The sequence below is a fragment of the Pseudopodoces humilis genome, chromosome 14, assembly GCF_049639895.1.
Source record: "Pseudopodoces humilis isolate 2021_Gansu_Grassland_sample_001 chromosome 14, ASM4963989v1, whole genome shotgun sequence".
Lineage (NCBI taxonomy): Eukaryota > Metazoa > Chordata > Aves > Passeriformes > Paridae > Pseudopodoces > Pseudopodoces humilis.
In genome coordinates, this window is record NC_142213.1 from 11,755,327 (window position 1) to 11,768,430 (window position 13,104).

A 13,104-nucleotide genomic window follows, 5' to 3' on the forward strand; every position below is an offset into this window, starting at 1 on the left:
ACAGCAAGCCAGTCCTCTCCACCCTCACAACTTCTGTTGGCCTGCCACTCCCACCAACAATTCCAAGCTTGACCCCATTCATCAAAACTGAGGAGCCTCAGCCGATTCCCATTAGCCATCCTTCTGCTAGCCCTCCCTGCTCTGTCAAGAGTGACTCGGGAACAGCTGATCCCACATCAAAAATTTCCAATGGACTTTCCGATGAGGTAGAGGCTGGTGCATTGCCTACCTCAAATGGCAAAACGGAAGAAAACCCCCAAAACACAAGCACCATCACTAGCATGAGCAGCTCCGTGAGCTCCCCGGCAGCAGACTCGGGCTCCAGCGGTGTCGCCACTTTTACAAACCCACTGATGCCTCTTATGTCAGAGCAATTCAAGGCAAAGTTTCCTTTTGGAGGACTATTGGATTCAACGCCAGCATCTGAAACGTCAAAATTGCAGCAACTTGTAGAAAACATTGACAAGAAGGCAACTGATCCTAATGAGTGCATCATTTGCCATCGAGTTCTCAGTTGCCAGAGTGCACTGAAAATGCATTATCGCACCCATACTGGAGAGAGGCCATTCAAATGTAAAATCTGTGGTCGTGCTTTCACTACTAAGGGCAACTTAAAGACTCACTACAGTGTCCATCGTGCCATGCCCCCGCTGAGAGTGCAACATTCTTGCCCGATCTGCCAGAAAAAATTCACCAATGCCGTTGTGCTACAGCAGCATATCCGAATGCACATGGGAGGGCAGATCCCCAACACCCCAGTGACAGAAAACTATCCTGAGTCAATGGAATCAGATACGGGATCTTTTGATGATAAAAATTTTGATGATATAGACAACTTCTCAGATGAGAATATGGAAGACTGTCCTGACAGCAGCGTGCCAGATACACCTAAATCTGTGGATGCATCACAAGACAGCTTGTCTTCTTCCCCTCTGCCCCTGGAAATGTCAAGTATTGCTGCTTTGGAAAATCAAATGAAGATGATCAATGCTGGCCTTGCTGAACAACTTCAAGCAAGCCTAAAGTCGGTAGAAAATGGGTCAGTGGAAGGGGACGTTTTAACTAACGATTCGTCGTCTGTTGGTGGTGATATGGAAAGCCAAAGTGCTGGAAGCCCTGCTGTCTCAGAGTCTACCTCTTCCATGCAGGCCTTGTCCCCATCCAACAGCACTAATGATTACCACAAGTCACCAAGTATTGAAGAGAAACCATTAAGAGCTTTACCAAGTGAGTTTGCCAACGGTTTGTCTCCAACCCCTGCTAACAGTGGTGCTTTGGACTTGACGTCTAGTAACACTGATAAAATGATTAAAGAAGAGTCCCTGAGTATGCTCTTTCCTTTCAGAGATAGAGGTAAATTTAAAAATACTGCATGTGACATTTGTGGCAAAACATTTGCTTGTCAGAGTGCCTTGGACATTCATTACAGAAGTCATACCAAAGAGAGACCATTTATTTGCACAGTTTGCAATCGTGGCTTTTCCACAAAGGGTAATTTGAAGCAGCATATGTTGACACATCAAATGCGAGATCTACCATCACAGCTTTTTGAGCCCAACTCCAGTATCGGCCCCAATCAGAACTTTTCGGTGATGCCCGCTAATGCACTGTCATCGCTCATAAAGACCGAGGTTAACGGCTTTGTGCATGGCTCTCCTCAGGACAGCAAAGAAGCGCCCTCTGCTCTAGTTGCTTCGGGGCCCCTGTCCTCTGCCACGTCCCCTGTGCTGCTCCCTGCTCTCCCCAGAAGAACTCCAAAACAGCACTACTGCAACACATGTGGGAAAACGTTTTCTTCTTCCAGTGCTCTACAGATTCATGAAAGGACGCACACTGGTGAGAAACCTTTTGCCTGCACTATATGTGGAAGAGCATTCACAACAAAAGGCAATCTGAAGGTACTTTTTGCTCTTATTGTTCTTCGGTTTCATTTTCTCCCTGCTGGGGGTTTTTGATTTTTGATGTCTGTTAATGTTGCGGCAGTGGTACCTTTGGGTGTTTGGGTGGTGTGACAGTGTGTTTAGTCAGCTCTGGTAGACCTAGATGGGCTCTTGTTGAGTGCTCATGTTGGCAGCAGGTCTGAGGCATGTGCTGTTTTGACTTAATTAAAATTCATCTACCAGCAAAGCCTGTCTATGCAGAGTGTGAAACAGAACAGCCAAATGATGGTAGGAGTATTAATTAACAGATAAATGCATTTTGTAACTCACACACCTCTTCAAGAAGTGAAAGGCTCTTGAATGTGATCTTTTTCATAAGTATCATGTAAGATGAGTGTTTAAAAAAACTATTAACATAATTCTGAAATAATGGGCATGACTTTAATTGATTATATAACTAACATTTCCTACTGATATGTGTTTGAAAAAGCAAATACACTTAAGTTTTAGAACACCAGTTGAGCACTTTACTGTGTACATTTTTCTGTTGACAGAGTATTTCTCTAGAGGTTGCTGCCAGTAATGTAAGATGAATAATTACTTTCAGGCCATTCTGTCTATACACGAGGCTCTCCGATGAGCAATCAGTAAAGGATACTTTCTGCCTGTCTGAAAAGGACATTTATAGGGTAAAAGGTGTCAAATACAATACTTACCATTGCAATGAAAGTGGACATAGCAATTCTAGCCCTGAAAGCAGCTATCTGCAATTGACAGAATAACGCAAAGTCATTATAAACTAAATACGTGTAATAAAAAAAAGAGTAAGAAGCAATGCATTGTTCAGTGGGAGAACAGGTTATTCTGGGTAATGGTGATGGGATAACCCAGAAGTAGTTTATTATTCCAGATGGAAAATGGGAAATGGACCCCTGTATCCTCTATCTTTAATACCATTCATTATGTAACAAGACTGGACACGTTCATGGACTACTGCCTTCTCTGTGATCAAAATAAGTTTGAAATTCTGGTCAACCTCTATTTTTTGTTTGTTTGTTTGTTCCTTTCTTTCCTTCCAGGTTCACATGGGCACTCACATGTGGAACAGTACTCCTGCAAGACGAGGCAGACGACTTTCTGTAGACGGCCCCATGACATTTCTAGGAGGCAATCCTGTGAAGTTCCCAGAAATGTTTCAGAAGGATTTGGCTGCGAGGTCAGGGAATGGAGACCCGTCCAGCTTCTGGAACCAGTATGCAGCTGCACTCTCCAATGGTTTGGCCATGAAGACCAACGAGATCTCCGTCATCCAGAATGGGGGCATCCCTCCAGCACCGGGGGGCTTGGGCAATGGTGGCAGCTCTCCCATCAGTGGCTTGACAGGAAGCCTGGAGAAGCTCCAGAATTCAGAACCCAATGCACCTCTAGCTGGTCTGGAGAAAATGGCAAGCAATGAAAATGGAACTAACTTCCGTTTTACACGCTTTGTAGAAGACAACAAAGAAATTGTAACAAATTAGAAAAAAATCTCCATAAATAACATTCCTGCAAATAGTGCAACCTAGGGTTGTTTTTTTCAAGCTGCAGGCTACAACATTACAAAGACTTTGTTTTGTACCATGTTCTACTTCTAGAGTTCTAAGAGAGCTTATTTATTAGTGATATAACCTTGCTTTGCAAACAAATGCAAGCATTAACTTTGGTCTCCCGTATTTTGAACTAAATACTAATCGACTAGAGTGCTGTAAACTTGCTGTAACATTTATGGCAGTTGCAAGTCTGTTCTGCTAGGTGATCTTATTCTGGCATTAACTTATTTTCTATATCCAGTTTAACACAAACTCTGGTATTGATGCGATGCCTCAGTGATACATTAGATCTCTAATAAAAATCTGTATATAAATGTACACTTTGATCCTGCTGGAAACTTTATCAGCAAACACATTGTCTAATTTTTCCAGACAGAATTAAGAAAAAGACTGAGAGAATATAGACTGAACAGTGTGGGTCCTTTACACAGCTCAGTTTTTGATTTTTATTATAAAATTAAAACTGCTTTAATTTTTGTAGGTTTAACATTTTCTGTTTTGAACTGTTATTTGTATTGTGCTTTTTACTTGAGTCGTCTTAAATGTTAATACATTTCTGTACAGTAATAAGCACGCGGATTATTAGAGAAGATACTGAAGTGTTGTTTTGGTAGTTGAAACTGAGACGTAACATTTTGCCTTGTAGGTATATCCATTATAGAAAATGTGCTGGACTTTCACAATGCTGCTAAGTATGGCATCTTGAACAACTTCCGTGGACAACTGTAGATGCTCCTGTATATACAATAAGACATCACTTTCATTAAAATGTACATACGTTCCTTACAAGACCAAGCCCTACTCCTTGACCAAGGGAACAAGTATAGTGTTTGTTTATTTTGTATTAGGCATTGGGGGGGACGGGGGGAACTTTGGACTGTTACATGCACTTTCTCGGAAAGTTGAAAGGAAAAGAGGTCCAGTTTCTTTAACATTTAATACTTACTAACAGCAGAGATACTGTAATTTTACTCGAGTAATCAAATACATTTTTGCAACAGATAAAAGATTCGCTGTCTCTGTGTTTTTAAAGTGTACCTGTATTTAGTAATTACTTTGTATTATTTAGCCTCTCCCTTGGTTAACATGAACTGTCCAGGTTGTATGTGTGTGTTTATATCTGTAAGTATGGGTATACATATATGTATTGCATATTAATTGCTAGTATATTTTTCATACCCCCTAATAGTGAGAAATTTCTCCTTAACTATTCAACTCCTCCTTCTCATAAAATTGTAGATATTTTGGCATTTTTAATTTGTTTATTAAAAAAATGCTGCTAGCAAAGACCTTATTGAGCCTAGGTAAGTTTCCTTTGAAGGAAATAATTTATTACATTTAAGGCTTGATTTGGTTCAAATGCTTTATATTTGATATTAATTTTATTTTATGAGATTGTATGTTTGTGGCATGCTTACGCTGCTATACCTGTGTTAAGATGTCCACTTGCAAGCCTCCATATATACTATGTGGGGTTTATAACTTGATTGTAAAAAAAGCATACCAAACAAAACCTAACTGCTCTGGCCTTGCACATGATTTGGCTTCCCTTAAACACCTCCCATGATCATTAGCCTCAATGGAAGTTTGTCAAGCATAATTCAGCCCGATATTAACATCTCCTTACTTTACTATTTATGAAAAATAAATCTGATTGGCTGCTTTCAAATTATGCCTTCAAAACCACCAACAGGCATAGCCAATTTTGTGTCCACGTGACTATATATACATAATTTTTTTTTTAACAATTCAAAGATTCAGGCGTTTTGTGTTACAGGATTATTTTTCAGGATTACTGAAATTACTGTGGGGGGACTTGCCCACCTTTTTAAACAAGAATATACTCCCATACCGAGTTGCATATTGGGCATTAGAGAGGATTTACAACTAAAGAGCTGGGGTGAGAAATGCTTTTTGTGAGGAATTTTTCCCCTTCCTATGATTATGAATCCTGCGTATTAACGCTGTAGTCTGGATACCTCTTGGACTTCATGTCTTTAGGACTTTTCCTGTTCGAATGTGATGATTCACCTGGTACATGATATGCATTTTTGTTAACATGTAAGTTGTACGCTAGAGCCAGCTGGCTTGTCAATGTGAATATTTAAGAATTTTAAGTCACCTTTTGGTCTCAGAAAAAAAGGTAAATTAAAAGGATTTTGATGATTTTATCAGTGAAATACTAACTAATTCTCCTTTTAAACTGAGTCGAGATTTGTGCAACAGAAAAGTTGCCAGGGAAGGGTTAGCAGCCCCCAGCGCTCCGGGAGGGTTTCCTCTCCGCGGCTTGAGTTTCATTAGTGCCTTTAACTTCAGCCCCCGGAGCCTCTTCCCACGGGGAAGTGGAGTCTTTAGGTTCCGAGGGAAGCCGCTCCCGGAGCAGGCGGGCCCCGCACTCGCGAAACTTCCCGGGCACCCGGACACTCCTGCCGCTGGGTAATGTACGTGCTTGGCACCATTCGGGGTTAAAAAAAGGCAAACAAAAAACAGCCAAAAAAAAAAACCCTAGGAAAAAAAAAAAAAAAAAAAGCAGCGCGATTTTCTTTCTCGTACCTTGGGGCCTTTCCCCCGGCCCGCTCCGTGAGCGGACCCTGCACGCACAGCCCGGGCTCGGCTGAGGAGCCAAGGAGGGGCCCCTGCCCGAGGGGCTGCGTTACCCCAGCCCAGCCGGGGGACAGAGCCTTTTGTCCCCCAGCCCTGCCGAAGCGTTTCCCTGCCGTGCGGCGGCTGCGGCGGGCGAGGCTCCCCGGGACACCCTTCCGGCCCCGGAGCCCGGCAGGGCGGGGGTTCCCGGTGAGCCGGGGCGCTGCCCCGCCGTGCTGCTGCTTCGCTCCGCGCTGCCCTCGCTGCCCTCGGCGGAGGTGGGTGCTGCCGGCAGGAGCGGCCCGTGCCCCGTGCATCAATCCCTCTGTGCCGGCCTGAGGGAGAGTGCCCGGGCCGGGCCGGGCTGAGGGATGGATGTCGGGGCTGAGGGATGGATGTCGGGGCTGAGGGATGGATGTCGGGGCTGAGGGATGGATGTCGGGGCTGAGGGATGGATGTCGGGGCTGAGGGATGGATGCCAGGGCTCTGCCGGGCTGAGGGATGGGTGCCCGGGCTGTGCCGCCCGCTGTGCGGAAGGTGCCCGGCCGTTCTCCCGGCGCTGCTCAGGAGCCTTCCGTTCCCTTTCTCCTGGCATTTCCGACCGGGGCTGGAGCCGGCCGGCTGCAGAGGCCGGGGGCATCGTCCCTGCGCCGGCGGGGGGGGGGGGCAGGGGGCGGCTCGGGGCCCCGCGCCCCGTCAGGGGGAGCGCCCGGCTGGCCTCCCTGCGAGGGGAGGCGGGGCGGGGGGGCGGGGGACAGAGGGGGAATAATTTGCTCTGGAAACGCGGAATTTTAAGTTTCCCGTTACTCGACACCAGACCGTGGGGACCGGGGGAAGTTACCTCTCCCCAGAGCTGTCCTGGCAAGCGCACAAAGGTGCCCGCGTCGCCTCGCAGCTGGGAGCCGCGCTACCTCGCTGCAATTACCCAGCGCAGCGTTTCCTATTCACAGACACTGAATTAATCCTTATTCAAGAATAGAATTTTTTTTCTTTACGGTTTTGTTTTCGCGGCCTCATTTTTCTCATTAGCAACAAAGTTTTCTTCCCCCCCTCCTCCCCTTCCCCCCCACCTCGTCTCGCCCATCACAATTTTATCATCCATTAAAATAAAGCACAGTGGGGTGGGTTGGTATTCTCGTTTTCTTTCTTTCAAGCGCCAGCGATCGTTCAACGCAATCATTTAACATCCCGGGCAATTTTCTTCACCCAAAACCAGACGTGATTTATTTAAAAATGGGGCTAATGGCCTGCGAAAGTTGCCCGCTCGGGCAGAGCCCGCGGAGGAGCGGCAGCACCGTGCTGGCCGTGGCACCGCTGCCCGCAGCCGGCCCGGGCCGCTCGGCGCTCAGCGGGGCCAGGAAGCGAGGCCGCGGTGCCCGGCAGAGGGACAGAGATGTAGCGGGACAGACGGAGGGAAGGGCTCGGTAAAAGCACCGCCGATACCGGCGGAGCGGAGAGAGAACCGGGGCAGCACGTGGGGAGGGCAGGAATGAGGTTTCCGTATTGGCCAGGCAGGCGTGAGAAGGGAGAGGAAGCAGCAAATTGCCAGGTTTATTTCGTGTGCTGATGACGACCAGATCCTAACCCTTTTCTCAGAGAAAAGTTGGTTGAATTTCAGTGTTTCTTCCTAGGCTGGGTTTGAGATTTAGGGACAAGGTTGCAAGCCCTCCCAATTGCAGCACACAACAAATGCCTCGGTTTGTTCCTGCTTTGTGAAGAATATTTGCTGACCATCAAAATGCAAGGGTTGCTGCTTGTTTTGACCATTTCTTTGGAGCCTGATTCCTCTTTTGAAAGTCCTGAAGTCACAATTTACCCGGTTGTGTCTTTGCAGGAGGCCAGTTTTACTTGGCAGCAGAAGGTGTGACTTTGTAGCACGACAGTTCTGTCTTGCTGTCTTCTTGCCAGTGTTCCATAGCTCTGCAGGTTTGTTTCCTGTCAGCGTTCCCTAGTTCTCCAGGTTTGTTCCTCTTTGGTTAGGGTTTGTTTGTTTGTTTGTTTCCCAATCAAAATAACTTTTAAATTTTTTTTTGTAAATTTCCTTCTCTCATGCATATGACTTGACAGAAGTTAAAATAATGTTTTGCAAATAAGTAGGTGCAGTTATTTATACAAGCTGGAAACAATATGTCTGTTAACTGCCAAGCTGAAATATAATGACTTAAAGATTTCAAACACTGTTATATAGATATGTATCTCCAGGCAAAACACTGAAGAGTAGAGCCTTTGAAAAATGAATCTTAATAGGAAAGAACAGGAATAATTGGAAAGTATGGAACTTCAGCTGAGAAAAGAGTTACTGACCGCTGTATTTCTGATTTTCTGATTTGATATTTCTGGGTTTTACATCCAGGTTACAGTTAATATTGGAATGGTTACCCTGAGCAAGTCCCTGTGTCCCTTTGACAGTGGCCTAGGAGATGCCTGGAAGATGGTGAGTGCATGGTGGCTCCTTCCAGGGAAGATCTTGTTCTAGGGACATGGGGTACCAGGATGCCCTGAACCACAATTTTCAGTGACTGAAATATTTTACAGGTAATGAGGTGTAGGAATGATAGTGATTAAAATGACATTTCTAGTTTAAATAATATTGTTTTGTCCTACCACAAATCTCTTCAATTTCCATTTCATCTTCTGTTTTAATTTAGACATGTATTTTTGAATCCACAAACTAAATTTCTTAAGAGGCAAAATTTCTCAGTCATATGGGAAGGGGAGCAGAAGAGTGATAAAAGGAGAGCAGGAAAGAGGAATTTTCTTTCGTGCCTGTCTAGCATGGCAGGAGCTGGAGAGGAACATGCCCGTGGGGGTTGCAGTCACTCTGTGCAATGCTCTGTGTGGTGAGTGAGGTCAGCATCTTGTACTCAGACTCAGAGAATGCAGTGAGAGCACCACTGGAGAGCTGCAAAGTAAGAAAGCAATGCCATCTTTCTAAGTATAGCAGTTAGTTAGTTAACCCAAGCTGCAAGCTCTTCTGAACTTTCAGAAGTTCCTGTCACTTCTAGAAGGAGCTTTAAAATCAGGTTAGATGGGCACGAAGAACATGTCCATGCCCATGTTATACCTGGTCACCTCTGCTAGTAAGGAAGATTCTCTCTAGAAAGATCAACCCTGAAACTTCTGGTGCTATTTAATTTCAAAAGAAGTCTCTCCATGTTAACAGACATTTACATCATCTGTACAGACAGCTCTCTTGACCAGCACAGTGCTGAAGTGCAAAGGTCTATTTTCATTATTTAAAGGTCTTAAAAATGCAGCATCACAGTGTCAGGTGGGTGTAGCAGAAGCCCTGAAGCACCTGGCATCAGGTGGTACAACATGAGAACTATTTAGAATTGAATATAGAAAGCAAAAAATGGAGTGGTCTGGCACACTATAATGGATTTAACCCTGCTCATCACTACTTTCATTCTTTTTCCTCATCTTTTTTATTAAAAATTATTCCAAAGTGAAAGCAGTGAGACTAATCAGATGAACGATAAGAATTTTTTCAAAGCACTGCCTGTTTTGAAAATCAGCTCTTCCTAGAAGTGAATAACTCTGAATTGCTTTACTTTCACCAGGATTGTAAAATGTCAGTTAATACTTAATGAAGCTAATATTTGTTTCATATGTACAATAACTAAGTGGATAATCATGTTCAGTACAAATGTGAGTTAGTGAGAACCCCATCTTTCTGGTGGTTAGAGGATCCATAGAAAGCAAATTATGTAGAGAGAGACAGAACAGATTTCAGAGGTTTATGTGTCTATTTACTTGTCTAGGCTGAGTACTGAGTCCTCTCAGCACCTTGTGGCAGAGCTGTGGCTGCTGAGCATGGGGCTGTCTGTGCTGGTTAAATCACCACAGCTCAGCTGGGGAACCCTGAACACCAGCACAGACCTCTGGTGCTGATACACATAAAACAACTTAACCCCACTGCTTAACTCAGCTGAACTTATTTTGGCTTCTAGCACTGAAGAGTGCCTGAGAGCTGCACAGACAACTTTTGTAGTGCTGGATGTGGCTGTTTAAGGTGTTACTTTATTTCCCTTTCAGTTCAGCTGTTTATTCCTGTCTGCTGAGATTTCTCCCCCTTCCATATCTGAATGAGTGGAATAGATCTCATGAGCACTCTTCATTCATATCACCACAAAGACTGAGCCAGTTCTTATTTGGTTCCTTATTTAAGATAGGAAAGAGTCCAAAATGTACTGGGCAGGTTTGCAAAGCTTAAGGAGATCATTTTACAAAAGGAGGTAGAGCTTATGTATCAGTGAGTCAGGCAGAAAAGAATTCATAAAGGTACAGCTTGTTTGAGCCAGAATTTCATGAGGTGTTACCTTCCAAACCAAGCCTCCTAAAGGAACAACTGCCTACAAAATAGGCTTAGCTTAAAATGCCACTGAAGTATGTCTAAATTTGCACTGAAGTGGGGGGAGAACACTCCATAATTTGTCCTGTTGTGACAGGGCACAGCAGTAACAGCCTAAAACACGGAGGCTATTACTTCAGCAGTCTCCTTACTGACATCAGACAGGCACCTAGAGTCTCTTTTCTTGCATGACCTACACAAAAAGTAGACTGGGCCCCTGTGTTCTCTCCTGGATCTTAAGAAGTTATTAAACCAATTCCTTCTTTTGAAAGCTGTATGCATTCATGCTGGCATCCTCAATAAAGCTGGGACACAAACAAAAAAAGCAAGCAAACCAGTCACAGTAGCATTCAATGCACTTAAACTTGGAGGAAATGAAAATCAATATTTGTCAAATGGAGGGAAAAGGTAAAATGGATTGAGGAAAGTTGTCTGGCTTTCTTAAAAGCCATTAGTGAAAATGAAAAGTTAACAACAATACTGGAATTTAATTCCCGTATTGGTGCTGTTTGAACCCGTGGTTTTGTTGTTTTCCCTCTCTAAGGATGCACTAGCTTGATGCACACATATTCCTTTATTGTTAGCCCTGTTGAATGGTATTTATTACATTTTAATTATGAGTGATTTGGAGCCTTGGAGGTTTATCTGAATGTCTTGCTCATTGTGGTTAAAATGTGAGAGAATAATTTAGGAAATGGAAGTTTCATTTCTGGTTCTGGGAATGCATGACCTCAGCCAGTTGCTCCAAACTCCTGATGTCTTCTGTAAAATGACCTTACCTTTAATTTTTGCTGATTTTGGTTATTTAGATAGGAAACTGTTCTCACTGCTCCTTTACAAGGTGTGTATAACATACATGGCTACTCTCTGAGAACATAAATGATTCCAAAATAACCAACACACGGCTATTTTGCATTTCAGCATCTACTGGAACATCTGGAAGTGCTCTGCTGGTACCACAGTACATTATTTGCCACATATTAGATGAAGCTTAAAAGTTAATCCTGTAATTTTCACTGTGCTTGTATGATCAAATAATCAGATTAGAAATATAAAATGAGTCTATTGTGTGATTAGTTTTTATGTATATGAGTGGTGGGGGCAATGGAGGCAGGATGTTGTCAGGAACCCGTAGCTGACATGGGATGTGACTATGGGGGGATGCAGGCAGTACACTCTTGTCTCTTTGCAGAGGGTCAGATCCAGGCTGCTGCATTTCCAAATAACATTTTGGAGAGATTCAACCTTAATCAAATGAGATTATTGTACAGCTGGTTATGTAGAAGGCTCTGAAGTAGCAGGGAGTCCTGTGATGATGTGATATGTCTCTCTTCAGGATTAGTAGTTGTCTCTCTTCTTCCACCCCCTCATTTCTTTCTTTCTCTCTCAGGGGTTAAGGCTCTGTGTAATGTTGACAGTTACTGGAAAAGGTCTAACAGCAGTAGAGCTGGTGAAAGACAAGACTATTTATAGAAAACAATGAAGTAAAAATAAGTGTAAGATTAAATATCAGTAGCTACCAGCTGTAGCACCTTTTCTCCTCCTCCTGTTAAGTAGTAAAATCAAAGCATAATTTGGAGAGGCTTCCTGCTGGAATTGGAGAAGCTGGTTCATTCTTATGCCAAAGGGAAGTTGAGATGCTCATTTACAGGATGGCATTTCCTCAGCTTCTGCAGAACCATTCCCCAGCTGGGATTAGAAGCTCACATGCTGTAGGAAGTGAGATTTTTCTGCTGGGGTACAAAATCAAGTTTTTGTTTTCTCATGGTGAGTGGACATCTAGAGTGTTCCCAGTGCCACCACAACTATCTGAAATGATGGGATGGACATGCTTCATGGTCTCCAGTACAGGAGACTTTGAAATGACTGAGGTGCATGAAAATGGCTCAGTCTGCCCTGTAATGCTCATATATGAATTGATGTGCAGAAAAGGTTCTGGCTACACAACTATGGAAGTGTTTCAGATGAGTTTGTCCTAAATCAGGCATCTTGTTTCTCTTCAGCAAATCAGATGTTCAGAAGTCTCAGGTTATGCTCTGTATTCCTCTTTTCCCAGAGCCCAGGTTAGACTCTGTTGAATATAATTAATTTTCTTTTTTTTGGTGGAAATAGTTAAAGTACTCTGCACAAATCTTAAAATCTGCTTTTAGTTCCCTCCACTCTCCATCAATTGATTTGATATATAGTTTTCTTCTTTTTTCAAGATGAAATAACTTGTGTGGATATAGCTCTTTCCTTTTAAATGAACTAATTTCATGATGTGAAGTTTTTGCTGTCTTCTGATTACATTACAAACAGAGTTTAGCAGGTTTGGGGGTTTATTTCTGAGGAGGGTGAGAGTACAATGGCTACAAGTAGCTGCTGAGCCTTTGGCTAGTCTCATTTAGTTACTATTCAATCTCTTTTTCCTTCTGGTTTTTATTGTTTCTAGGTATTATAGTTGATTTTTCTTCAGAAAAATACTGATGCCATTATTGTTGGTCAGCATCGAAATACTTTTAAGTACCAGATTTCCCTGAATTTACTGAATAACCCCAGTTTAAAAAATAATGAGAGAGTTCTAAGTAATATTTCACAGGATTTTGTTTCAGCAGAGGGAGTGTTGACTCCAGAAGAGTTTATGTAACTGCTGAAAATCTGGAAAAGACTTGAAAGAGAGCGTTAAACTGTTTAATAGTGGTCAAATGCTACAAACCAA

General features: G+C 43.4%; 1 protein-coding gene and 1 long non-coding RNA gene across 8 annotated transcripts in view; both read left to right on the top strand.

Annotated features, from left to right (window-relative positions):
- SALL1 (spalt like transcription factor 1) overlaps positions 1-4,478 on the top strand; it is a 17,252-nt gene extending 12,774 nt beyond the window's left edge. For all 7 annotated transcript variants that reach the window (XM_088062260.1, XM_014255527.2, XM_014255528.2 and 4 more), the window contains 2 exons: positions 1-1,898; positions 2,960-4,478. The exon at positions 1-1,898 is cut by the window's left edge and continues 1,512 nt beyond it. In XM_088062260.1, coding sequence (XP_087918386.1) covers positions 1-1,898; positions 2,960-3,400 — 2,339 coding nt within the window. In that variant the 3' untranslated portion in view covers positions 3,401-4,478. The remainder of the gene's footprint in view (positions 1,899-2,959) is intronic.
- Positions 4,479-6,259: 1,781 nt separating this feature from the next.
- Positions 6,260-11,425, top strand: LOC148183153 (uncharacterized). Its single transcript, XR_015773790.1, has 4 exons — positions 6,260-6,330; positions 7,887-8,012; positions 8,406-8,486; positions 11,328-11,425. It is a non-coding gene; the product is annotated as an uncharacterized LOC148183153 (long non-coding RNA).
- The last annotated feature ends 1,679 nt before the right edge of the window (positions 11,426-13,104 follow it).